The sequence below is a fragment of the Gouania willdenowi genome, chromosome 14 (assembly GCF_900634775.1).
Source record: "Gouania willdenowi chromosome 14, fGouWil2.1, whole genome shotgun sequence".
Classification (NCBI taxonomy): domain Eukaryota; kingdom Metazoa; phylum Chordata; class Actinopteri; order Blenniiformes; family Gobiesocidae; genus Gouania; species Gouania willdenowi.
The window spans coordinates 15103039-15130020 of record NC_041057.1 but is presented as its reverse complement, the minus strand read 5'-3'; the positions used below and the strand labels follow the sequence as shown (position 1 = coordinate 15130020).

The window sequence follows — 26982 nt, the reverse complement described above, 5'->3', positions numbered from 1 at the left end:
AAAAAAAAAAAAAAGATTACGCACTTTGTAACTTGATAAGCAAAAATGGGGCAAAACTATATATTTTTATTACAAACGGATGGCGTGAATGGGAGACTGTAGCTGTAGGCCATCAATGTTTGTGAGTGGTCATAATGTTATGGCTGTCTGTTATCTGTTAAGGTGAGATAACAAGTCAGTCTTGGAGTATCACTTTAAACACGAAGACGTTGTGGAAAAACCTCAACCTTCAAAATAGAAGCGTATACGGCGACCATGCCGCTCTTGTACTGTGGGTGTTTGCGGGCGTTTGTAGTTTTATTTTGATAGTCCATAGAGGATGTTGTAAACGTTAACCGTTAGCTTGATGCTAGTGGTGCTGCTGCTGCTGAGCTGAGTTTAAGCTGGTGAAGAGGCTGTGAGTAACCACGGATGCCCGACCGTTCCCGGTGAAAACACCGAGACCTGACCGCTGAGAAAATGCTCCAGGCCTGCGTGTAGACTGCGGAAACTCGCCGAGAGGAGAGAGTCGAGAGTCCGGGCAGGGTTTGAGGTGGAATATATCGGCACGATGTTGCAAGTTTTGGCTTGTGGCGCTGTAGTTTTCCCCGGGCTCTTCTTCGCCTTCAGGAGAATCCTGCCGTGCGTGTTCAAAAACTGGAGCAATGCTGACGTAGTGCTAGTCAGCGAGAGGTAAAACACAGCAAAAAAAAAAAAAAAAAAAAAAGGTCCTTGTATCCCTAACACTGCATACACTAACACACACCAATACTCTTACCTAGCCATTTCAGAGCTAGCAAAGTGTCTAATCTCTCACCGCTGCCTGCCTGCCTTTGCCTTTAACCCCGTTATTAAGAGAATTAAAATCACCAGGATCCGGTTGACATCATAAGTCCACATGTTACCAGCTACGTCTCTTTGCTCTTTGTTTATCAAACACTCTGTAATCCTTTAGTAATCTTCACATTTCAAAGGCCTAAACTGGATCCTTTTGGGGAAATAACAAATAGCACAGGCTGAACATTACACAAGTCTTCTATTGACGTTTTTTAAATACATTAAAGCAGTGTGGATTTAAACAAAAAACTATTTTCATCGTCTAAAGGGGGGGAAATCATTCAAATTAATTTAATAAATATATTGCAGTCTATACAGGTATAACTCACGTCCAAAACACCTCATTTTTGCTTATGTACTGCACAACTAAGCACATTTTACAGTAAAAATACACCAAATATTGAAGAAGAGAAGGCTGCTCATCAAAAAATCTCATTGTTTTCATCAATATACGGTTAAAAAGGCCAGTTTCCTTGCACAAAATGACAAATTAAGTTTATTTGGAACAAGCAAATCCAATAAGAAATAGGAGGAAGTAGACCAAAGCCTAGAAATGCTTATTCAGACAAGACTGAAGAACAGTTATACAAGCCTAATGCTGGGTTTGTACAATATCAAGGCTCTGTGTTGGTTCCCATTTCTGTATTCAATTTAAACCAGCTGGTGCATTCAGACCAAAATTATATGTTTGCGACAAGAAAAGTCAGATCTCTACGTCATGATCCTGCTAACTGGAGTCTTGAGACCCATTTGGATCAAGGTTATGGGTCTGTTAATTTAATTGTCTTTAAATCAAGGCTCTAGCTTAATGAATAGTGCACATCTATGTAAGTAAATAGCTATTGTGTCCATTTTTAAACCAAATACCAGTGAGATCACATTCAATGTTTGACAGAATTACGCTGGCAGTGTTTCGAGTAAATAGTTGAGAACCACTGCTCTATGAACCCCAAAAATGTTCATTTTTCCATCAACATTCGGGTTACATTCAAAGCTGTGATAAGGAGAAGAACTTTCCGTGGTCGGCTGAGGAAACCAAAGGTTTGTTTGCAACATCAGCATTAATAGAAAAAATAAAAAAAACAGCTGTATGAGAAAGAGGAAGTAGCACGCTAATGTTGCAGGAGAAGAGGACACGGCTGGGTTCCGAAGTAGCCGGACCGATGTATTGATAATCCATAAAAACAATTACCTGAAGTAATGGGGTATTCTTACTTAAATGAAAAGTAAATTGAATTTATGAGTAACTTTGGTATGTTCTCTCAACCAAAGATTGTTGGTTACCTCAGGGATTTGGCTAATTCCAGATTCACTCATTTGGGATGAGGCAGAGTTGCAGCAGTGAAGTACAAAAGGTACATTTTACTGTAAATCTCTTTGTTAGAAGCAGTTTCTCAGGGAAACTGTGGTAAAAAGGTCATCAGTTTGTTACTGTGTGGAGATCCCTACATTTTTAAGATTAAAGTTTGAGATTAGGAAGGTAAATGCATCTATAAAACTACATTTTGTTTGTTTGGGTGCATCTTTCAACATGGAGATGATCTGTTTAGTTGTAAACTGTCCCTCTAATCCAGTGGGGCATTAGGTGGGTGTGGATGTCTTGGTGGGTCAGTGTGGCTTGCTTACATGGGCCCAGCTCAGTTCACTGCTCATTTGTACGCTGTCACTCTGACTAATCCTCTGGTCAGAGCCTGACTGCTGAGTTAGCCATACACTGAAAAACAGGGAACCCTGTGTGTGAATAACACCTCTGCTAATTTACTAATGATCGTCTTACAAATTGTTGTTGTCACAACGCAGCATAGCCTCAGAGACCATATTCTAATATCTTGATTATTTATTTATTTTTTTATTCCTCAGCACTCAAATCCTGATTCTGGGATTAGTATTAGGTCGGAGGTCCACTGTGCCATCCTCACCACAACCAACGCTACATAACTTTAAACACAATCCAGTGAACACAATCCAATGCTTATCTAAAGAGTGTTTGTCACTTAATGATAGACACTGAGATATCACAGTTTTTTTCTTCTGGTGATTATAGATATAAATTTCAACCACAATTGTTTAATGACGCCATTACTAGATAAAGAAAGTTAGATAATTTCAAAATATATGTGTGACCTTGGCTGGTGTTTGGGATGGTGGCTCTGAGCTCGAAGATCATAGGTTTAATTCTACTCAGGTCCTTTTTTTCCCCACCTTCTTCCAGCATCCAAAAACCTGTATTTTTGGTTCATTGAAGTCTCTTGATTGTATAAATTAATGTGTGATCCTGTAATTGTCCTAATGTGAGTAAGTAATGGATTGGCATCATATTTGGGCCAGAGGACTTTAAACTATTGTGGTCCTTGAAGGCTACAAACCTGCATGTATTTGTATTACGTGCTGCTGGTTCAGTTCACCTGATTGAAAGAGAGACTTGTTATCAGGCTTTCTTTTGGATGATAAGACAAATGCAGTCACATTCAAACAGTCCAAAGTAACAAAAGTCTCAAATCTACAGCAGAATGACTTCTATCGATGTAAGGTTTGCAAAATGTCTTGCAACATTTGCTATGTCAATAATGTCATGTTAATCTTTGCCTCTTAATCTAATTTCTAATTTCAGAGCAGGAACAGTTGTCCTTCTCTGTATTCCTATAAAGCCTCTAAAAAAACATTTAATTTTTTCCCCAATTCCATTTTATTGTAAATACATGGTACTATCTCCATGTCATTTCTTTTCAGTTTACCATTTAATGAATTCCTAATGAACTTCAAGAAATTGTGTCCAACATGCTTATTTATACGAGTCGGATATTCAAATTCCGTGGTTTCCATCCATTTTACATGATCACAGTAAATCTGAGGACACCGTTTCCAACACAGAAAGTAATTTTTTCAAACATGCAGATGAACAAAACTGATGTTTTAAATTCATTGGTACCGATAAGTAAAACAGCTTTTGTTGAAGGATTGTCCTGATCCGATATTGTTATTGCATAGCAATTCAATATCAGCAAAAAACAAAACAATTATGGCATTATATCGACCTTTTTCCAAACTCTCCAATGCAAGCACTCCTTTCCAGTGTCTGGCACTTCTAATTAATGGGTTCGTTTTTCTCATATGTTGTTGACTATTGTTCTCTGTTTGAATGAAATCACTTGATCAAGCCTTTTTAACATTCGCCACTACAAAATAAGTAATAAAAGTATGTATACTCAAAGGTGCAATAGTGGTATCATATGGGAAGTGAAAAAGTTGTATCAGGACACCCCTAGTTTGTTGTCATCAATGGACAAAACATTTAAATCGTGGATCAGGCCCAAAATGACCATTTTAGATAATGAAAGAAGGGGAAGTGTGAACGACAGTATAATATAAGGTCACGTGAAGTGATGGTAAAACAGTCCGTTTACCTTGTTTGAGGGGAGACTGTTTCTTTCATAGACTTAAGCCCTCACACATTTACCATGTGAGGATGACGCCAAAGGAAAGTCCTTGTAATAAGGGTTGTATTGTATTATCAAACGGTTGGTTTCGGCCATGTCTGCCCCACAATAGCAGCTTCCTTTTTCATTCAGTTTCTCCATGTAGAAAATGACTATCTGCAATAATTCCTGAACTGATGAAACAATGTCAAACACTGGCTACATTGTTTGAGTGAATGGTTATGCTGATTTATTCAGGCCCAGCACCAAAGTTTCTAGTGCAAACAACAAAATGTCTGTTTCAAAGCACAACACTCTAATTAATGACATATTCTAATGTTTGAGCATTAGGCAGGTTTACAGTCCCTCTGCCACAAAACATTTTAAATGTATTAATAATGCTCCTAAAAGACTTGCAGATGGCTGTCATTGACTATGGTGAGTTTCCTAATGTTGAGCGGCGGAACCAAATGTTGATGCAGACCTTTATTGTTTTTTGAGCATGGCAGACTAATTGTTTAATTCATGCAAGAGACTGAATAATCCTACTTTAGAGCATCACTGTGGCTTTATCTGTCACAGCAACTTTTTACATTATCCCGCTGTGACTCAAAGACTTGACGAGATGCACTGAATGTGTGCGCATGTATACTGTCTTTCAACAGGAACTACTGCCGGTATGAAGCAGGATGTAACATCTGCTGTGATAGCAGCAGTTGCTGATAGCGAGTTGTCAATTTATAATGGTTGTGATTTATATAAAAATCCCTTTGGTTAGCCGGGAATGTGCTTTGCTATCCAACCATGTCCCAGGCACACACATTCAGAATCTGCAATTATGTTTAAATGTTGCAATTTGGACACATTTTGACTGAATATGTATACAGTACTTAGAAAGAAAGAAGATGATGGGGCCTAATCTGCTCTGTGAGGCGAAGAAGCAAACCTGGTTCTTGAAAGGTTACTTGTATGTAACAACTATGGAGTTTAATGTAATACCCATAAAAAAATACATTCAGATTCATTAAAAAACAGCACATATTGTAAGTACTAATTTGAATGATTTTATAACTTCAAATACAATCCATGGGCAGCAGCTATCTTTGGCCAGACATGACATCAAGTCGTTGATTCCCGTGCAGAGTTTAGATCAGGTCCCTCATGGTTAACCGTTTAACTGTTAATCGATAAAAACCGAAACTTTTTAAAAATTTGTACTTAAGTCAATCAACTCATGGGGGCATGTCGACACGTGCAACACATACCGAAAGGTGCTACAGCTGGCCACATTGCAGCAATGAACTGAGCAAAACGAAGCTCTGTATGGCATAATTTCACCCAAAAAGATGATGAATGGCTAAATATGTGGTACAGCCAGCATGGGCAATGGGAGCAACTGCCGAAGGCGCAATCTATGTGTGAGGGCGCACAATTGCCCTCCCCCCTACAAAAATAAAACTCGTCAGTTTCCTCGACTTCCGTTCATTTCCACGTTAAGTTAGTGGGGTGGATGCTGGGGCGGACCCTATCATCGCGACAACTTGCTGCTGAAAGTTATGCAGTGCGCCAACATAGTCGGAGCAACAAGTGCACGTACACAGGCTCGCAAGCAGCTGACATGACCTAAATGTGTCTGAAATCCGGCCCGACCCGTCTAGTTGTTTTGGGTTCCATTGGTCATGTATCTTTTTTTACTTGATAAAAACATATTGCCGTAGAACTAGAATAGCTGTGTCCATTTGACTGTTATTTATGCATGATTGCGCATTATGTCAAAGAGCAAGGCCTTGCACCAGCGCCTACATTTTTTTTATAGACACAAACAAATAGGCAGTACATCACATATTTCTAATTTACATTTTGATTTCTCCTTCCTTTTTTCTGTGAAATTAACAAAGTATATTAGTTGTCCAACTGCTTTTGTGCGTTGGCCGTCAGCCAGTGTTTCACCACAGGAGTTGGATCAAACTGCTCAAAGGTTAGGACCCTCCATGCTGTTTCTTATTAAGTTATTAATTAAGAATATTCCTAAATGTGTATTTAAAGCACAAAAAAGTGGAAATGATGAAGCATTTTTACACTATGGAATATTAACAACATTGTTAAACTGGAAGTGCGGGTTGCTTACCTTACTCTGACTTGCATTAAGTGGAATCGGCCAGGGCTGCATAGTCCACGCAAGAAGTACCAGGCTGGTCATGTGCGCTGATGTGTTAAATTTGCGCAATGATTTGTGTATGAGAAAAGATGGGAACTGAGAATGGTTCCATTGTACATCAGTCAAGTGACACGCGCCATTTAACGGGTGAAAATGAATGGGCAGGCCATAGCAGATGATTATTAACATTATCATTATTAATTATTTTCCAGAACAGGGCTGCGTAGCAGTTTCACAATGTGAGACTAAATCATTGTTGTTGACTTCTCACATTTATGAAGCTGTTATTGTGAGCTCTTGCTGAGCATCACAGCAGCCACAGCCGGCTGCACTGTTATATACGAGATGTACATACGAGACATGACAGAGATTGTGATGCATGACACGAGTGAGTAGGAGATAGAATGGACCTACTGGGGATGAGTCTTTGTGGACATTGAAATAATTTAGAGAAGGAAAATCCGCTACAGAGGTATTCGTCGGAAAAGCCACTAGTATGGCTAATTGCAGTGGCGTGACTCCAGCATAATGGTGGTCACCGTATCTCCATGCCGACCAGGTTTTTCTTGTTTTTGCTGCTCTACAAGGACTTTTAAAGAAACTGGCGAAAACCCAAGACTTACATATGTTTTTTTGATGGAGCTTGCAGTTAAAATGTACTCCCTTTAAATACAGTACTTGGCAGTTGAAGAATCGAGGTACGGATGTCAGATACAGTTCGTACATGAACAACAAAGCAATAGGAAGAAGAAATCCTACAGTCATTGATGTCAATGCATCTTTTTCTGTGAGGGTAGGTTGTGATGAACAGGGTTACAGTGTTCTTTCATGCTATTACGTGCACTACAACAACTTGGCCTGCTTTATCCGTGCTGTCACTTTGTTTAACTCTGCTGCATTGCCCATGGACCCACATATTAGGTTGCCCGTTTAATCAAGTAGCAAGAAAAACATCACTTCTGACCGTCAGTGCAAAAGAGCAAGTAGTCCAAAGATAACGAAAGAGTCAGGAGGAAAACCCGGGGGTCATGAAAGGGAAGCCAATGTTGTTCATTGGCCTGACACAGCAGGAAAGAAAGGACAACATTGCCGAACAAGGCGCCAAGGCTCTTTTCCCTTCTTTCCCTCACTGCACGCTCCTCACTTTTTCAACCTCAACCTTTCATCAGGAGCAGGGGGTGAGATGGTCGGCTCCGCAATGAATTTTCTGTGCAAAATCTTGGTCTTGTGATAGCGTACAGCCCTACAAGGCAGCAGGCCAAGGGATGAATGGTGTTCGTGTGATGGGAAAATGGAGAAAGATGCCAGTCATGCTTTCCCAGCTCAAGCCTCTGGTAGTGACTAGCCCATCATGTGACCTTCATTGCCTCGCCAAGGCTGGTGCCATGGCCACGCTCCCGAGAGAGGCCAGCTTCAACAGGAAAACACATAAATGCTCTCTTTGTTTGCTTGTGTTGTGATTGGTAATCCTCAAATTAGAAGAAAGATTATATTTTTGAGTTCGTCGGCCCGATTTGGGTGAGAAGATTCAGTTCCTGGAAATAAATCAAGCTGGGCCCAATTAACATTATAAATGGGTTTAGTGGTTATGTTCATGGTTGTTTGGAACTTTATCTTGGAGCTCTGGAAAGGCCTCATATCCGAGCCTGAGCCCGTTCTTGGCCTTTCCTTCCTCTCCAAAACACAGTCGATTGTATGTTCCTTACCTCACCTGATTAGAATAAGTTAACCCCACCTCACTGGCTGAGTTTCAACACTGTTCTTCAGTCTATTTTCTAAATGTTACATGCTTTTTTTTAAGCTTCATGACATTCCTTGTTGTATATTCTGTAGGAACTTTACACAACACACGAGTTTAGAAGAGGTGCATTACTTGTCATTTTTTGCTAAACATTATTGACATAAGTAGAAATACAAAAACTTTAAGGTATGTCCAATCACCAATTCATCAAGAATAATGTGTTCATAATAATGAATTTCTATAGCCCTTACAAAGCTCTCATTATTCTAAAGAAGCGCTTCCTGTCCCACATATTGTTTGATGAGATAACCTGTGTATGCCTCCATTCATTGCTGTAGGGGCTGATGAGATGGTGGCGGCTCTTTGGGAAAACCTTTTCTAAACAAAGCATTGTCTAATAGAGGACACTTTCTATTATGACTGCAGGGAGTGTAGGGGAATATATTGCATGTTGTGTGATCGTGAAGCTGATCTCTGTCAGCACTGCCAAGTTGGAGAGCAACCAGAGAGTGAATGATATGGTCTGAGTAAAAAGCAGTCATTCATAGTTGGTACAAAGTGGTGATATAATCCTGTGTTCTGTTATAAGTAGACCAGAAATAACTCTGTTCAAGCATTAAAGGATAATCTGCATCTTTTTCATGGTGGAAAAAATGCATTGAGTGTTTTTAAAGGCACAGGATCTACTATTGTGAATGAATTTGTCATCTCTAAAAAATTACTTTAGCTGCTTCTACACATTTTACAAGCTCCTGTGTTGTTTATGTACTCCTTAGATAGCTGAGTAGTGTGCATGTTGTGTATGCCTCATGCCAACACACAGCGCCTCTTCAAATAGAGATGTACTGACTTCTCCTGTGTCATGCGTCTGTTTATAGACAAGGAAAGTTCAGGCCAAGCTTTGATAATCCCACTTTGGTAATCTAAGATTCTGCTTCTTACGTAACTTGATTTAAGGTATCCAAACTTGACCTACATTTATGATAATTTGTCCTCACGGACAAACCAAAGTGTTAACTTTGGATGGTTAATGTGGGGATGGTAGCAATGCAGTCTCTCAACTCGTAAAATGGGAATACAATTCCAAGCCTCAACCTGTGGGAGTAGAACTTCTCCGGTTACTTTTGGTTCTGTTTTTCCAAACCTAATTTCTGTCTTGTTAGCAAAAGAAGGTTTGAGATGTTAAAAGCTATTCCTCAACAGAACCAAAAGATGATAGGTGGAGTTGCTTTGCAAACTTTAAAGCCCATTGGTAGCTGCTTGAAAAATATGAATAGAAGGTTATATTGCCGCTTTTGTTGTGCTAGCTTAGTCTATCTTTGCTTTATCAGAGCTAATATTACCCAATATTTATATATCTTTTTATACTTTGTATATGCCTTCATAGTTGTTTTTTTGTTTTGTTTTTTAACTATCAATTTAACGTCTGTCTTGGGGTCTATTAAATCTGTGCAAAGAATAAAGAGAGGAAGTTGAGAAAAGTTTAAAAACGTATTGTTTTTCTCAAAACCCTGAGCTGTTTCACCTATTATCCATTTAAATAATTTTGCATTTGAGAGACTAAACTGCCTGATTTGTGTTTTTATCACAGGCTGGTTTCCTCTATCCATGCTGCCATGGCGACAACGGCAGGAGTCATCATTGTGTCGTCATGCTGGGGCAACGTGCTCAGTGACAAGTAAGACTTCGTACTATACATCTACACGTAGGTGCTTCAGCTGAAAGTCTGTAAACCGTCTGTAGACCTGTACAAATCCGAGATATAGAAAGGACAAAAAAATTGCAAAGGACTGTCCTAGTAAATCATGTGACCTGTTGCAGTGGATACAGTGTTTGAGAAATGTCTCTATGGTGCTAAAAAGAAAGAATCTTTTTAATTGAAGTTTCTAAATGTAGATGATTGATAAATTTGGCCTGGATATTTCACGTTTGGCTCGGTTTGACTGTTATAACTACAAGGGTTACCGGTACCTGGGAAAACATAACAGAAAGAAGACCGGCTGGTGGAAACGGTGGGATACTTTGAAAAATGTTCTGCCAGGAAACCTTGGGTCTTATCGTCTATGAATATGTTGATGGCTACATTCTATCTAAGCATTGTTGTAGAACAAGGCCATTCATCTCAACCACTCCAGATTGCAATGTTTTTATTGTATTTAATTTACTGCACCCTGTGTTTGAGCTCAGTAATGGTCTGATTACTTGAAGCCCAAAGCCTTATCAAGTTCCTCAGTTTTAATTGTCTACATTTAATCCACAAGGGTAATTTGAACAGCTACGCAGAGGTGGTCATGCTTGTGATTAATTAACTTGGAGCATCAAACAATTGGGTTGAAGTGTTGACAGGCTTTACATGTGAGATGGTATTTCCTGGGCAGCAGTTTGTTTACTACTCTGTTTCTGTCTACGTCTCACCTCTACAGCCTGGCGCAAGGTTCCTATTAGCAGCATGAAGCTCTCTCCAGTTCTCTTTTAGTTCATAAAAGTGTGATGCTGGACTAATGCTGGCCCAATAATCCTACTGAGTCAGCGGGCCGGACCCGGACAGTCCCAGTTTTCAGGCTGCTAATCTCCATCACCCCCCCCCCCCTTACCCACAAAGCTTAATTCCTCCACAGCGTAGCTCAGTTCTGCTGCCCTGTGAAGCATACACGGCCTGCAGCTTATCAGACACATGAATGCTCTAATGCTACACTGCAATCTGTCAGTACTGGCCACCACAGCATCTGCTCTGAGCACTTTTGAAGGTTTTTGCTCTGAAAGAAATTTGTTTTATATTGCTTTTGCTTTTTCAAAACATACAGATGCTCCCTTAGCTTTGATTTGGAGGAAAGAAGTTAAACAACTTTTTTTGTGGAAATGTTTAGGAAGCATCACAAGCTTGCTTCTCCTACCTTGAGGCCACCACTGCCCCACGAGCTGATTTTTAAAAATCTTAAATCATGTAGAGAGTTTTACTCTGCCAAAGTGCATCTACTATAAAATCCTCATTGATATCTCTCTGAGGGGCTTTTTATGCCTTTTTTATAATCTTCGACCACAGTTGAAAGGTCAGAGGTCAGAAACTCAGCCACATCACAGCTCTGCTCTTTTCTGTGCACATAATTAACCACCACGGTATCTACGAACCATCCAAGCTGGTAATTATACTGCTATTGCATAAATTCTTGCATAATTACTTAAAGCCTTTCTCTAAAGCCTTGCACGTGAGAAACCCAGTGGTATAGAAGGTAAATACATCTCTGTGTGTTTACTTACAGAGGAAATAAAGGTCATCTCGCATATTCATCAACTGTGGCTCATCATAGGAGTCAAAACTAAAACTCACAGGGAGCCAAATCTTACACATAAACAACACAATGGAACCTGAATTAGAATTGTGGAAATACACAGTTTTGGAAACTGTATTATTATGTCGTTGTAGCCCTACATTTGAGATCTGATTGGTTCCATCCACCTGTCATCAGAGCCGTGAAGTGCTTTTGTCAAATTTCTTATTTGCAAAGCATTAGCTCACCACTAAAATGCTGCAAGAGCTTAAACCGAGTCTCGATCCATCGATGTTCTGATAAGTGACTTTTCTCCTTCTTCAGGCACTGGCTGGCCACACATTTTGTCATCTGGTATGGCGTTCCCTACATGACATACGACATCTTTGCCATGTACCTCAGTCACTACTACCGGTTTCGTGTTAAAGGAGTGGAGGAATACAAGCGGCACTCGCTGAAGACCGTGAACTTCTTCATCCGCAGAGAGTTCCTGCTGGTGCTGCATCACATCGCTCTCCTCACCATCCTGCTGCCCGTCACACTGGTGAGCTTTGGTATAGTCGAGCTCATGCTCAAAGCCATCCTCAGACCTGTGGCATTACTAATATCAACAACCAGAATAACTAATCTCACAGTTAAAGTACCTATACCGGGATTAAATCATAGTTTATCAACACTCAACACTCTCAGTAATCGACATCTTAAATTTCACAGTTTTTTTTTTAAATTATGAATGAAACAGTTTTATAAAGTTAAAGTCAACATGTTGTTGAGATTGGCTTTCTTTTGCCTTTTTCTAAAATCTTTGACAATTTTTGGTTTCTCCTACTTTTAATTTGCTTTAGCATGCTTTCTCTGTCAGCTGTGAGTGAGATGATGCTCTCTTTGATCAGTAACAAATCATGTGTTCTCTTAGTGCACTCCTTTGCCAGTAATGCATCATTACTCTGTCCTCTAATGTTGTGCTTTGGTTTCAAATCAATCTATGTTTTTAGATGCTCTATCTCCTTTAATGATTACTTAAGTGCCAGCAGAAAATAGACATAATGCTTTTTGAAGTGAACAGTTACAACTCGTATTGAAGGACACCACCTTGGAGAAAGGGAAACAATTATTTGACGTCTTTGTTGGAAAGAAAAAAACCAGCCATGTGCTTCCTTTGGTCTGTTAACGACCTACTGATGTGGGGGCTTGTCCTGTCTGACAGAGCTGATAACATCCTGTGATGTTAACTTTATTGTGTGTGCTATTTTCACTAAATCTATTGCATCTTTCTGTCAACAGAGCACAGTTTTGGTTGACACCTACACCGTACCTTAGTGTACCACATGATATTACACTGCGATCGTGTGTGCACAAGTATTGATGCAGGAGTTTACGTCGAGTGTTTTATTCTTTACCGCAACTTTTCCCTGTCTAACCATCATCGTTTTAGTATGAGAGCTTCAAGTCTTTAAAGATATTGGCCACAAAATCACTTTGTTAGAGGAAATGCCATCTGAGGGAGGAAATGCCAGGAAAGCTCATATTAATTGATTACTTGTTTAAACCACTGGTCTAAAATGAATGTTCATTGTTTTTGCTCACGTCCATTAACCGAGATGTTAACTGTCGATGTCAAGTATACAAAGACAGGGCACAGGAACATTGTTGGAAACATCTAAACTTGAACGACATTACTGGAGTTAAAAAAATCCATTATTAAATGACTGATTGCAAAGGAAGAGGCTTTGTGGCTGATTTAAGCCAGAACTGTTCTGTTTGGTTTCCAGGTAACATCCTAGGTGAGCAGGCCCGGTGTGACGTAAACCCAGCCTTTGTTAGCAGTGACAGTCAGACGATGTGGGAGATCACGTTACCTTCCATTATTCAGCTCCAGCTGCAGCAACCATCTCTCCTCTCCTAACTCACATTTCCTACCTTTGTTTCTTTAACTGTTAGCCACTGTGTCACTTTGCGATTATTACCCGGTTAGTACTGATAAAACAAGTTTCAATTAACAAAAATATACAAAACTAACGATGAAAAATTAATACTTTATTACCAATTAATCAAAACATATCCAAAGTTTTTCACTTCCCCTTTAATGTATAAAACGCTTCATGACTCCTTACTTTACAAAAAATTTTATTCTGAGGACAGCAGTTGTTTCATCATTTAACATAAACCAGCTACATGTACTTTTTTGAAAAAATATTTGTGTTGAGGTGCACAAATTAGTAGCTAAGTTGAATATGTTGGCTAAACATACCATAATTACAGTATGTTTGGAGCTTTTATGATTTCAGAGGGCGCCTCTGCTTCACTTTGCTTGGTTAACGTGCATCAGGCGTCATGTCAGGTTGTCCTCAGGAGCCTAATTTGCTTTAGTTATGGTGTAAGATCTTTGCCTGAGGGCCACTCTGGGGATTAAATGTGTCACAGTGGAAATGTTACGACCTCGAATGCTTAGGTGAGACAAACAAGAATATGAGAGGATGGGGACACCTGAATCATTGTAGTTTAACTAGATCAGAGCATGCTAACAAGTTTTTAATATTAGTGTTAGTCATTGGAAACCATAATAGTGACAGGATTAGGGCTGGTTTTATGAAAATGTTCCAAAAAATAAAAACCCTGGGGGTAATTGGAAAGTGGTTTCTTAGTAATTGAAGCATTACAGTTTCTTGCAAATCTTGTTCTTGGATTGTATGTTCATGTAAGTGGCAGTTGAAAGTCGATCCTTGTGTTTGAATGTGTCTACTTAGTTTGCGCACACACTATTTTGTTTAGTAGATTATTCAAACAAGGAAGCTTCAGACATTCTTTACCTTGAGAAACTCCCTTTGTCAGTGACAGCAGGTGAACAAGAAGCAATGAGCTTATCTGGTTGAAGCATCTTGGGCAAGTCATCACTTTTAATATGATTAAAGAATAATAATGATTATAAATTTCCTGTCTGTGAAGGTAACAAAATAAGATGCCACAAGTAACTTTAATTTAAAATTTGAATGGAAATATGACAAAGTCGGGCTTGTGGGAAGTTGTATGGGGATTGAATGTGCAGGTGGCTTCTGAGGCGTGGTGTAAATTTCCTTTCTGGGGACATGCCTATTATGTTATGGGCAGATGGCAAAGCCACGTGTGAAGCTCCTCATGCTTTATTGATCGTCCACACACAACAAGCTATACGCAGTCAGACTCACCTTCTACACGTCCAGCATCTCTGACTACACAGCCACTTGTTCATTACTCATATCAAAACTCTACCCAATCATCCTTTTGTAATTTCTAAAGTTTTAATGTCCATATGGGGGAAATTACATTTACAGACTTATAGTAATGACAAATAACAAGGCCCTTTTAATACCAGTAAAACAAGAAAGCTTAGCAGCCTCTGGGTATTTACCTATCTGTACAGGGCCCTGTTGAAACACATCCTAAAAAAAGCCAGAGCTCCAGTTTGACAGAGCCTGTAGTGGATAAAGTCGGACTTAGCGTTCCATCTCAGCTGGTATGTGTTCATATAATCAATCGCCAATAGATTAAGTCTGAAACTCATCAAGCAGAGCCAGTTGAAAAAACATCAGCACAAAAGACAAAGAGGAATTATATGTAGTTTATTACCAAACACAAAAAAATGAGGCTATCCTATATTGTTAAGGTAGACGGATGAGAGAAATAACACAGGCAGGATTCATATTAATTCATGTGCGTAGAATAGCGCCATAAGTCCACTTGTCATTTCTTTAAATGTACACAACAAGAAAACACATTTTAATGCAGAGTTGGTTTTTAAAAATGTCACCTTCCAGCACTTATTTCCAAAATTATTTGAGTTTTTCACTTATTCAGGTTGTGATGATTCTGATTTAGTTGTGAATAGATACTTGAATTTGTTGCTTTTTTCTTCCTGGAATCATTTAATTTCCTTTCAAGGAAGTTTCTTAGATTCTGAAACGTGGGAGTTCAGAGTTCAAGGTTTTTTTGCTGATGATGGGTCTTTAGTTGGTTACGTAATGCAACAATCATTATTGGTATCAGGAGAATAGTCCAGTAAAAGGTACTAAACTGGTAAACTGAACAGATGATTGGGTTATATGTGGCTGACTCAAAGATAAACCGTCTCACACCGACATCAGAAATAGATAAATAACCTTAAAGACAACAGTTTCCTATTTTCTGGCGCTCTAGATTTATACATTTTAGCTGAGTATTTTCTGGTTGGCCTTGAATTATTAAAGGAAAACATTAGGGTTCGTAAAGTTGGCCCATCTCACCTGAAGTATCTGCTATTTACTGTTTCGAAAATATATCTTTTGGAAGATAAAAGATGGTTACTTATTAAAAACATTCATCTGAGGAACATTGAAATCCTACAAAGTCGCATGATCTGTTTGTTTTAAACACTGACTGTTACTCCACACGTCCCTGTTTTAATCAAAAAATCGCTATTGCAGCAGAAATAAAGGCAACCTTTCCCATTGATTTGAAAAACATGTTGTTTTAAGATAACCTGTGTGACATTTTAAAGGGAGTATGAGTAGATGAATGATGGCGAAAGTGAGGCCGTCCAGATCCTGTCAGACCCTTCCCTCTATAACCAATATGCTCTGACCTCTACTCAAACAGATTACACATACTGTACGCTCTACTCTAGTTTACTAAACACCTCAAAGAGCTAACCAAGCAAAGATTAGATAAGACCTGACAGTCAATGGCCTCTAAAAAGCCTTGAGTCATGCTTTGTTTTGCCCACATGACCAACACTGTAGATTGACTGCTGGGCAGATACTGTTGACTTCAAGGAATCTTATACACAGACCGGAGATGGGCATCTTTTATCACAGAGGGGGCCACAAAAACATGATTTGAGGGCCACGTTATCAACATTCATGTCTGCATTTAGAATAATGACCAATCTGAGCTTTAATATAGGAAATAACAAAGGGTTTTGTGTATTTTTATGTTTGTTTTGTATGTTTTTCTGGGATTTTTTTTGTAATTTTTTTTGTGGTCTGTGCGTTGTGTATTTTTTGCATTTTAGTATTTTCTTGTAGTCGTTTTTTGTTTTCGTCGTTTTGTGTAGTTTCCTCATCATGTATTATGTTTTTTGGAGTTATTTTGTGTATGCATTTTAGGGGCTGTACATAATTAGACCAAGGGCCACATGGGCCCCCTGGCCCGCCAGCTGCCCATGTCTGACATGGACCGTATATAGATGTACAACACATTCATTTCAGCACCAATAAGTCATAATAAAACCAGTTCTGATGTCTGGTTTTACTAATCCAGCTAACCAAAGCACAAAATAAATAAATTACATTTTCAATGTCTCCACTAATGTTTTACTTTATTTTTTAGTCATATTTGAGAAAACAATGATATTCAAAGTTGTATTATACGAGGTAAAAAGTAATTTACAAGAAAATGTACTATTTTCATATCCTGAAAAGTAAAGCTTTTCTTAAGTGTTTGCCCTCGTCTTTTATTTAAGTCTATTTCCATGTGTTTATTGTGCTCCTCAGTTCTTCAGAAAGGACCAGGGGGACTTCTTCATCGGCTGCTTGTTTCTGACAGAGCTCAGCACACCGTTCGTCTCTCTGGGAAAGATACTCATTCAGGTGAGTCGGCACATGTGCCTCCTTCACCTGAGGCTGAATGATAACTCCTGCATCTGTCCTGGGTTCATTAAGCAGCTGCTGATGTGTCAGACAAGTCGGCTGCTGCCCAGCCACATTTGGTAATTATTACCCAAACACTCAGCCTGGGGAGAGACCCTCCAATCACAGCTTAGCAACTGTTACCACGCTCAAGAGGCCCGTCAGGTTTTGTCTCCGTCCACTTGCTGTGCTTGGAGCTATACGCAGCTTTGAAAAGTTTGACTGAAAACAGGGACGAGAACGTGTCAGGAATGGACTAAATGGGACAGTATTAGCATGAAGGATCTCGTTTCACTACAGTATGTGAGGGTGAACACAGATGGGCTGCACTTATTGGCTAAAAATAGAAAATCATTGCTAAAACATGAATGTGCATACAAACTTAGCTTTCATCATCATTTCTGCAGGATTAGTTTACAGAAGCTCCTGCTCAGGTACTTTGCAGGGCCATGCATCGTCAAACCCTGAGTGTCTCCATTTCATTTGGAATGTAGCTTGTCACTGTTGCATCAATAATTAAGGTGCATGGCCGACTAAAAAGAAAACATCAGTCAGCAGCATTCAGCTGAGAGGCCAGGGCACTGCTCACTGTCCAGGCCAGGCCAATGCAGCCAACTTCCCATCATGTTCTTTACTAGAGAGAGAATGCTGCCCACATGCACACGCACGCACGCACACGCACAGGACTGACTGCTGAGTGTTTCCAAAGAGCATTTATTCAACTATAGAAAGAGCTCATCCATTGAGATCAGCGATGTTTTGGTTTCCTTGTTTTTGCTGCCACCCAGCGTTGAAAGTGGGAAACTTAACAACTGTAACCTTCACTGCTGCCCTCTGTTGGACAGGATGAACACAGACATGCATTTTCTAACTGCAGGATGGTGTCTATAGTTATAACAACTTCACATCCATCAAATTAATGATAATTTGACTCATATTTTAGTCACTTTCCTTATACTGTAAGGCAGAGGTTCCCAAAATGTTTAGCTCATGACTCCCAAAATAAAGGTGCCAGAGACCGGGAACCCCTACTGGACATGAAGGTGGTTGAACACAGACAAGAACATTGAAGAACAGTCATGTTGAGACAGGGCCATCTATAAGGGGGGATAAAGGGGAGAGCTTTTTAGGGCACATCCAAGTCAGCAATGATGGTCAATTGTTCTATGAATTTGTGATAACCACATTTATTTATTTATCTGAATAATATCCATTGTTATCCAGGAAGTTTATTATTATTTGCACCATAGTATATAGTCATCTTAAAGATGTAAATCCTTGTTTTAATCAGAAATAAAAAAAAGAGTTAAAAGTGACCAAAAATGATGGAAAAGGTGGTGAAATGGGATTTTTAAAACCACAGAAATTGGTTAAAATTTGCAAAGGAACAATTTGTTTAAACTGGCAAATAATGGGCATGACAAATAATGAATGTGGTAAATTGGCCAAAAATAAGCATGAAATAGGGTGAAAAGAGGTTAAAAGTGACAATAATGGGTCAACATGTGTGACATTAAGTGGGAAAAGTGCAGAAAAGACATTAAAATTTGATGGAGAAGTGGCAGAAATGGGAGTAATGTAACAATAATGCATTTAAAGGAGAAAAAATATGGCAAGAAAAAGTGATGAAAATAGGTTTAAGTTTGGCATAGTTGCAGAAAAATAAGCAAAAATGGGCTCAAATTGTAAAAAAAAAAAAAAATATCTATGTTGAGAACCCCTGCTCTAATCCAGTGGTTTCTAACTGTTTTGGCTACAGGAACCACTATTACGGCCCGATAATGAGACAAACTCAGGGCCACAACAAACTGATCAATTAATAAATGAGTTTCAAAAAACAAAAGCAACGAAACAGCTTGGACAAGTGTGCTCTTTGGGGAAACGGGTATATAAAACTACCTACCTCCTATTATTAGAAGTTACATTAAATGTCACAGTGCTAGACAACATTTTGCAACCATTAGTTAAGCACGATATCTTGCTTCCAAATGTATTAAAAACATAAATGTGGGAGGCTATGATTTGAATTTTGAATTTATTTCGGAAGTCTTTAGAAAAACAAAACAGAACAAACAACACTCAATTGTCTAGTTCTTCAGTCGAAAGGGTGTAGGTTGAAGCAAAGCTTATATATACCTACCCCATCACAACCAAATAAAACAGGGTTCTCTGCCATGAGGCAAGTCCAGGTGTGCCGTGGGATTTTGTGACAACCATGCATTATTATTGCAATATACAACTACAAAAAAATAACTATTGACCGTGGCTATTCATACAGAAACTTTTGAGTAGACTGCCAGTCTATTCATATGGAACGCCCCTCATTGGCCAGTTTAGGTGACGTGACAGGTGCACCATGTGACTTAAAACCGTCAGTTTTATTATCGCTCATATATATTTTCATATTTATTTTAACCCTTGTATTTTAGCCCTAACCCTAAACCAGGAAAGTGAGTGGCTGACCCTCTCAAAGACTTATTACACCAGGTCTTATAGGGTTTTTTTTTTTTACAACCCCATCTATGGAAATCCCATTTTATTTTATTGTTACCCGTTTGTTTGTTTTGTTAGCTGTGGTTCAAGGCAGCACTGTTCGGACAAGTGGTATTGCTATGTTTACTTTGATGACAACGTTCAGCTTTAAAAATGACAGGCATTATCCAGGTTGTTAATATACTCTCCTTTAACTTAAATGGAATTGTCAACCCACATAAAAGGTCTAAGACTGTCAAAATTAAAGAGAGAAAAGATACATGTGGCTCCTCTACAAGATCAAGAACACAAAAAACAGGAACGGAGTTTTTACAAATGTTTATGCATCTTCATACAATTCAGGGCACCGCATAGGGGTTGCCATTCTGATACATGACAGGTTTGTTTTGAATATATATCAGATAAGGAGGGATGATATGTAATGGTAAAGGGGAGAGTTGGCGGTTTTCCAGTAACTATCCTTAGTATATATGCCCCACCTCGGAGTGACTGGGTTTTTTTTATCAGCAGTTGTTTGAATTGAAACTGAAGGAATGTTGATATGTGGAGAGGACATGAATGTACAATTATCTTATACTGTAGCAAAAACCATTAATAAGGAAAATAAATAGTATTATGGATGAAACAGGAATTCTAGATGCTAGATTTGAATCCTTCCAGATGGTACTACAGGCATTTTTCTGCCCCTCACTCTACATATTCTAGAATTGATTACTTCTTGACATTTAGTAAGGATCAACATAATTTTAAAACCTGCAATATTGGCACAATCGACCTATCAGACCATTCTCCCATTTACCTATCAATATGTATAAATGAAATTCATAAATCAGCATCCTAAACACCCAAAAACTGACATTATACATAATGATATTAGTGAAATACAGCAATGTTTTGAAACGTACTATAAGGACCTGTACTCCCAGCCTGAGCTAAACATTGATGAACTCCCCAAAGTCACAGAACAGGAGAACAGTATGTTAATTAAAGAAATCAGTGCAGAAATTACAAGACTAAAACCACAGAAGAGCCCTGGCTCTGAAAATTTCACTAGTGAATGGTATAAGGCCTACAAGGAGGAATTAACTCCAAGATTGAAGGCAGTATATAATTGGATCCTTACAGGAGGTGAGGTTCCCCCTCATGGAAAGAAGCGATCATTAAGGTCCTTCCAAAAGAAGGAAAAGATAAATTGAGCTGTAGCCAATATCGACCAATATCAGTCTTGAACCCCGACTATAAAATATTCACATCCATAATAGCCAAACGACTTGATAATATCATAACTCAACTTATTGGTCTGGATCAAACTGGGTTTATCCGCCAAAGGCAATCCCAAGACAGCATTTAAAGGACTCTCCATGTTATACATCACGTAAAAAAGAATAATATAGAGGTAGTGTTGATAGATCTAGATGTTGAAATTTTTATTAATTACTATGAATTAATACAATACAGTCAATCTATAACAACACAACAGCAACTATTTTAATATGGCAGTCTGTCGAGACCATTCACTCTTGAAAGATCTTGCCGCCAAGGCTGCCCCCCTTCACCGACCTTATTAGCCAATACATAAGACAACAAGATAATCAAATTAAAGGAATCAATATACAGGGAGATGATCAGAAGTTGTCCCTTTTTGCGGATGATATTTTAATTTATTTAGGTCAACCCAACCAATCTTTAACTAGATTAATGATGATATTAGAATAATTAGAATAACATATTACCACGGCTGCTTTATCTTTTTCAAACTCTCCCCATTGTAGTCTCAAAAGAACAATTTACAGAGTGGGATAAGATAATACCTCGCTATATATAGCTAGGCAAAAAACCTAGGGTAAGATACAGTACTTTACAATTGTCAAAGGAAAGAGGAGGCTTATCTTTACTGTGTTTGAGGGACTACTATCATTCTGCCCAGTCAAGACCATTGGTTTGCCTGTGATCCAATGTTTAGATCTAGGTGGAAAGATATAGAGGAGCGAGCCACTAATGGCCCCCCATTCAAGCCATGATAGCTGATGACAAATTACAGTCGCATCTGAAAGATCCTGACAACCCTTGTGCATTGACACAATACACTGAATAATTTTCAGTAAAAAACTGGAAAAAGTGTGTTTTAAAATTTTTGACGGGTAGTGTATATTCTGCACAAGTTTTATATATACAGTTTGTACATGTACATAATATTAGTATATACTATTTCATATCTATGACACAAATTTCATCAAATAAATGTAGTGTAGCAATATATAGATTAATAAAAACCTTTTGTTTTTATTGATATATTTTATACCATTATATACATATTATATATTATTGCTGTCCCAGGTAAAATTTTTGCTTTTCTTTCTTATGCTTACTAATGATACATGTCTTAAAAAGCGTTTTAAACTGGTTTATGTTGCGTCATTGTTCTATTTTGACTACAGAGCTGAGGATGTGAGCATGGGTTTGTGTGTCTAACCTTTTGGTTTTTTTTGCTCTGGCTCCACCAGCTCAGCCTCCAGGACTGCTGGCTGCACAAGGCCAACGGGGGGATGGTGTTGCTCACCTTCTTCATGTGCCGCATCGCCCTCTTCCCCTTCATGTACTGGATGTACGGCCGACACTACGGCATCCCCCTGTACAGCGTGCCCTTCCACCTGCCGCTGTCCACCAACCTGGGTAACTCCTGCATCCTGGCCCCTCAGGTCTACTGGTTCGTGCTACTCTGCAGAAAGGGCTTCCGCCTGTACCAGCGCAGCCGCAAGGCCGAGGCTGCGGCCTCGCCCGTCACCAGTGACCCTGGGAAAGATGATTGATGTCCAGACCTCACCGTCAGCTATAAACGCAACTGAAGCCCCACGATCTTACTGTAGTACATCAGGACAGTCTGCTCTCGTTCCCCCGTGTGTACACTTTACCTCTGTTACAGACCCGTTGGCTGGTGAACTTTTCCAACATCTGAGTGTTATTCTGCTGCTGAAGTGTGCAGATGGGTTGGTTTTCATGTTTGTGGAATAAGCTCGAGCCTGGAGCTCGCTGAAGTGCTACACTGTTTCTATCTCGTTTTCCTACAATGAGGAATGGGGATGTTCACCCTGCTGCCAGAGAAATGTGACGCAACACACACTGAAGAACATTGAAGAACACGTCGTATCTCTCACTGCTGCTGCTGACCAGGATCACCTGTTACACAGTGACACTAGATGAAACTTGGATTCAGATTTACTCGTTTAATGATTTACTACTTAAAGGACCTGATTGATTCTGCGTCGCCATTTTCTTCTTATTCTTCTTCTTCTTCTCATGGATGGCTGCGCAGCTGCGATGGATTGGACACAAAGAAGAGCTTTTATTGTGACAGCATTTTACATTTCAGCTCACTTTTCTTCAGTCACCCCCCATCCCAACACGACTTCTATTGCAAATGCTTTTTTTATGGTAAGACCTCTTTAAAATTTGGATTGGACATTTACTTCATGTTTCCTCCATTGAGCTACACATAACCTGATGATTTTCAGACAAATGTACCCCCTGTGTTTTTATTAACTTGTGTTAGTGTACAATAGACAGTCTCTGAGGGTAAGGTGCTGTTCTAAACAAGTCCACAAGAGAGCGCCACAGCAGCACCTCATGGGTTTAGGTTCCCAGCTGAACTCAGGGCCGAGGTCTGAGCAATAAGGTGAGCTCACCCGTGCATAAACTCACAGTGTAGCTTCTCTGGATATCTGGTTGCTTTGTGTGCACTTTAGTGTCAGATGATGGATCTAAGTTTGGACTTAAAGTTTTGTTACAAGTTACAATAATAATGTTTTACCACTGCAGGCAGATCAGAGAGGACCATTTTAATGCAGATATCAGGTGCATAAAAAGGCATTCTGAAAGTAACACATCATCTCAGGCTTCACTTCCTTTCTGCATAGAAAAAAAATCTACTGGCCACCCTTGCATTCACTGACCCCCACCCGAGTGTTTCAGGCTTCACAGCTTATTTTTTATTATATAACACTACAAATGCAATCTATGCAACAAAAAAAATAGGGAAGAAGAATCCAATTGCACATTATGCAACACTATTGTCAGTTCATAATGAGTGACCCAAACAACAGACATTCTTTATGCTGATTTTTTTTATTCAACCATGCATTTGTATTCCCTTCTGTTTACTGTGTTGTGAAGAAAACTCACGCAGCAATACATTTCAATTCAGTCCGAGAAAAAATGTGCACAACTTAATGCGAAACATCTACGGCAACTCAACGCCTCATTTCAACAAATCAATACAAAAGTTATGGTTTACAACACTATCCCCCCACCCCCTAAACTTTTATTGAAGTTAAATTAAGCTTCAAATTGTAATTACATTTTATTGAATAGGCAGTGTGAGGATGAAGGAGTCAAAAGAGGAGTGTAAATGTCCTCTTCTTTCCATCTTAATGCGTACCAAGTTACCTAAAGTTCTTTGTCTCTGCAGATGTGAGGTTGGATGATGAACGGAGCGAACGTGGCACTCCATCCTTTTTTTCTGTTAGTCAGCCAGATTTACAAGGCCGTGCATCTGTTGCACTTTGGTATTTTTACCGACCCGTAGAATGGCTTTGCACAGATTGGACGTTTTGTTTTGATGTTGGCTAAATCTTTTGTCCTTTATTCTATGTTTTATCTACAGCCTCAGCTTTTGGCCTAGAACGGTTTCACGTGCTTTGAACAACTTTCAAATACATTATTAGTAGTTAATACGGTCGGTAAAGTTTAAAGATTTCAGCATTGATGTCTAAAACAATTTTAATTTCATTCATTTGTTTGTTTGTTTCGAGCAGAGACAAAAAAACTCATTGTGTACAAGGAAACGCCAACAGAGAAAACAATCAAAGATGTTCAAAATAATATATACCATCCATGTACACTTATAATTGCAATAATTTGTTTGCTCGAAAAGGAGTGGGAAGAAGAAAGACTTATTTAATCCCGCCCCCATTTCTTAATAATACAATTTTCACCATTTTGCTTCCATCTGTCCAGAAATACACAAATACTCGACAGAACAAGAAAAACTGACTGACTAATAATCAGTATCTTAAGATATACAAGAATTAGAAGAATACAATGCAAAATACCCAATAATTAAATTTTTTTAAGGCAAATTTAAAATATGATATTGGAGTCCTAAACATTGTAACAAATTATTCAAAAAATATTGGAGCAATATTGTTTATTGAAGCCTTCATTAATAGCATCATGACCCTAAAAACCCTAAAAATCAACCAAGTCCACATTTGAGCTTTTACTGTCCCATACATAGTAGATTTGTAAAAGGTCAGCTTTGAAATCAAAATTTCCCGCCTTGTATCTTCATGTACCCAGCCATTACTCATCCTACAAAAACGTTTTATGTTCACATTTTTGATAGATTTTAATCGTTTGCAAACTAATGCTGATTTAAAGTTTAGAATTTAAAGAATTGCTTGACTCACTCTAATTTTTGAGAAGTGGATCACTGCTATGAAAACCTGTGTTGCACATCAACAGCGTCTAATTTAATCTGATCTAATCTAATTGTAATCCGTAAAGAGAGAGGAGTGATTTAATGATCACAATGATGTGTCACATCTGTCTGACACAGCAGGTTCACCCACTTTGCTCAGGGTTTGATGAATCGATGACATATGTCTGTGTGAAGATGATGATCATGATGAGATATATATATATATATATATATATATATATATATATATATATATATATATATATATATCCAAGCCGTTTTTTCTGTTTCCCTTATGGATGATGACTTCTATTTATGCTTCCTAACTTGGCTTCTGTTACTACACCTCTGAGTGATTGGTAAACCAAAGACTGTCGAGCTCTTTAGCTGATCACTGTAACTGTAGAAATGTGAAGAGATTGTGTTGGATTTATTTTGTAGTAATTCAGAAATGTTTGATTAGTCGTTTTAACTGCTCTGTTGTTTAATTGTCACTTGAAAAGGTGTCGTGTGGCACCCTCCTGTCTGATGCTCCTGCTGTGGGAAGGTTTCTAGGGTCAGGGTTTTCCTCCCTCCTACAAGCCAAACAAACTAATGAAAGCGCACACAAACATATCTACTTATCACTTGTGTCGCTGTTCATTTGTGTTTCCCCCCTTTAGTCAATCTGGGTGTGTTATTTTTAAGCATCTTCCTCCCAACATGTTTATGTCTAATAGATGCGGAGCATTGATTATTGAAGTCTATGACGTACAAACACAAATACTTACATCCAGCACACTCACAGTTATTTGCAACCGAATGATTTTTAATGTGAATTGAATTTAGCAAACTATAAGCTACTGTAAAACACTATCATGAGTTTGTTTGTATGTCCTCAGACGTTTTATGCGGTCAGTGAAGGTAAATCTCGGTCTTAAAGAAGGAATGGGTTTAACTTAAACTTGCCCACGAGCCAATGCTCTGCTCTCTACTCCGATATGATGTACATGAACCAAGTTTTAGGGCAGTAATAATGTGGGCTATGAAGAAGCTTGTATTTAAAGGACTGTTCTTGTATCTGGGGCTGGTTTTGATTTCCACACCGTCAACCAAACGTGGTCTCCAGTGCCTTGTGAAATCTGGCAGGCAGTGTTTACAGGCGGGCGGCTGTTATTTGTTTGTGCTTTGTCATTTCATGTTGTTGACAGCAAAGTAAACTAATATATTTTAACTGGTTAAAGCCATTTGAAGTCAATAGCTATGCATCTAATGGTAAATAATGAGTAGAGGAGTAAATGCAGTCACATTTTGTAGGTATTGAGTAGTTATTTAGTCGAATAAGCAAATCCCGTTTTACTTTTATTTTTTAAAATAGAATATTTTACATCTTAACTGTAGGCTTGGCTACATTTGCTGTGTTTTTAAGAGGTTTGAATTCAAATCCCAACATCATATCACTGTCGCTGAACGACTTCAGTTCAGCAAGTTCACACCTCCTAACACTTCCTGCCCTGTGTTATTTTTGATACTGCTCTAATTTTCATACATAGACATATAATGAAATATATATCAAATTTCACGCGGCAATCATTTTTTGTAGCGTGACCCTTTTCAAGGACATTTTCACTGACTGAGATGGATTTGAACTGTTTTCTGAAACGATCAGAGGAGTCATGTATTGTAACTGCAATGTGTGAACTCCCTTTAAAGTACAATAAATTTGATTTGTTTTGAACATGTGTTTCTTCTGCCTCTGTATCCCACTGTAGGTTACCGTTACTCCACTATAAACCAATGCTTGTTTTATTTATTGTTCGGACCTGTTTCTACAACCTTAGAGACGGTTGAGGGTGAAAATCCCAGTAGAAGAGAAGTTTTGGAAACATTCAGACCATGTTAACAGACATGAAGCTGACACCTGCAACAGGCCTGCGTTCAAATGTTATGTATCCCCCAAAAATTATAATCCATGAAGTTAATTTGACACAT

General features: G+C 38.8%; 1 protein-coding gene across 1 annotated transcript; it reads left to right on the top strand.

Moving 5' to 3' along the window:
• The first annotated feature begins 305 nt into the window (after nucleotides 1–305).
• Nucleotides 306–26954, top strand: tlcd3a (TLC domain containing 3A). Its single transcript, XM_028467273.1, has 5 exons — nucleotides 306–672; nucleotides 9723–9809; nucleotides 11725–11944; nucleotides 16908–17003; nucleotides 22040–26954. Exons 1-5 carry the CDS (start codon nucleotides 551–553, stop codon nucleotides 22343–22345), a joined length of 831 nt encoding a protein of 276 aa, XP_028323074.1. The 5' UTR covers nucleotides 306–550; the 3' UTR covers nucleotides 22346–26954.
• The last annotated feature ends 28 nt before the right edge of the window (nucleotides 26955–26982 follow it).

Coding starts and splice junctions, on each gene's coding strand:
- tlcd3a (XM_028467273.1), top strand. CDS start 551: ATGTTGCAAGTTTTGGCTTGTGGCGCTGTAGTTTTCCCCGGGCTCTTC. Junction 11,945..16,907: donor TCCTGCTGCCCGTCACACTG/GTGAGCTTTGGT, acceptor TGTGCTCCTCAG/TTCTTCAGAAAGGACCAGGG. Junction 17,004..22,039: donor TGGGAAAGATACTCATTCAG/GTGAGTCGGCAC, acceptor TGGCTCCACCAG/CTCAGCCTCCAGGACTGCTG.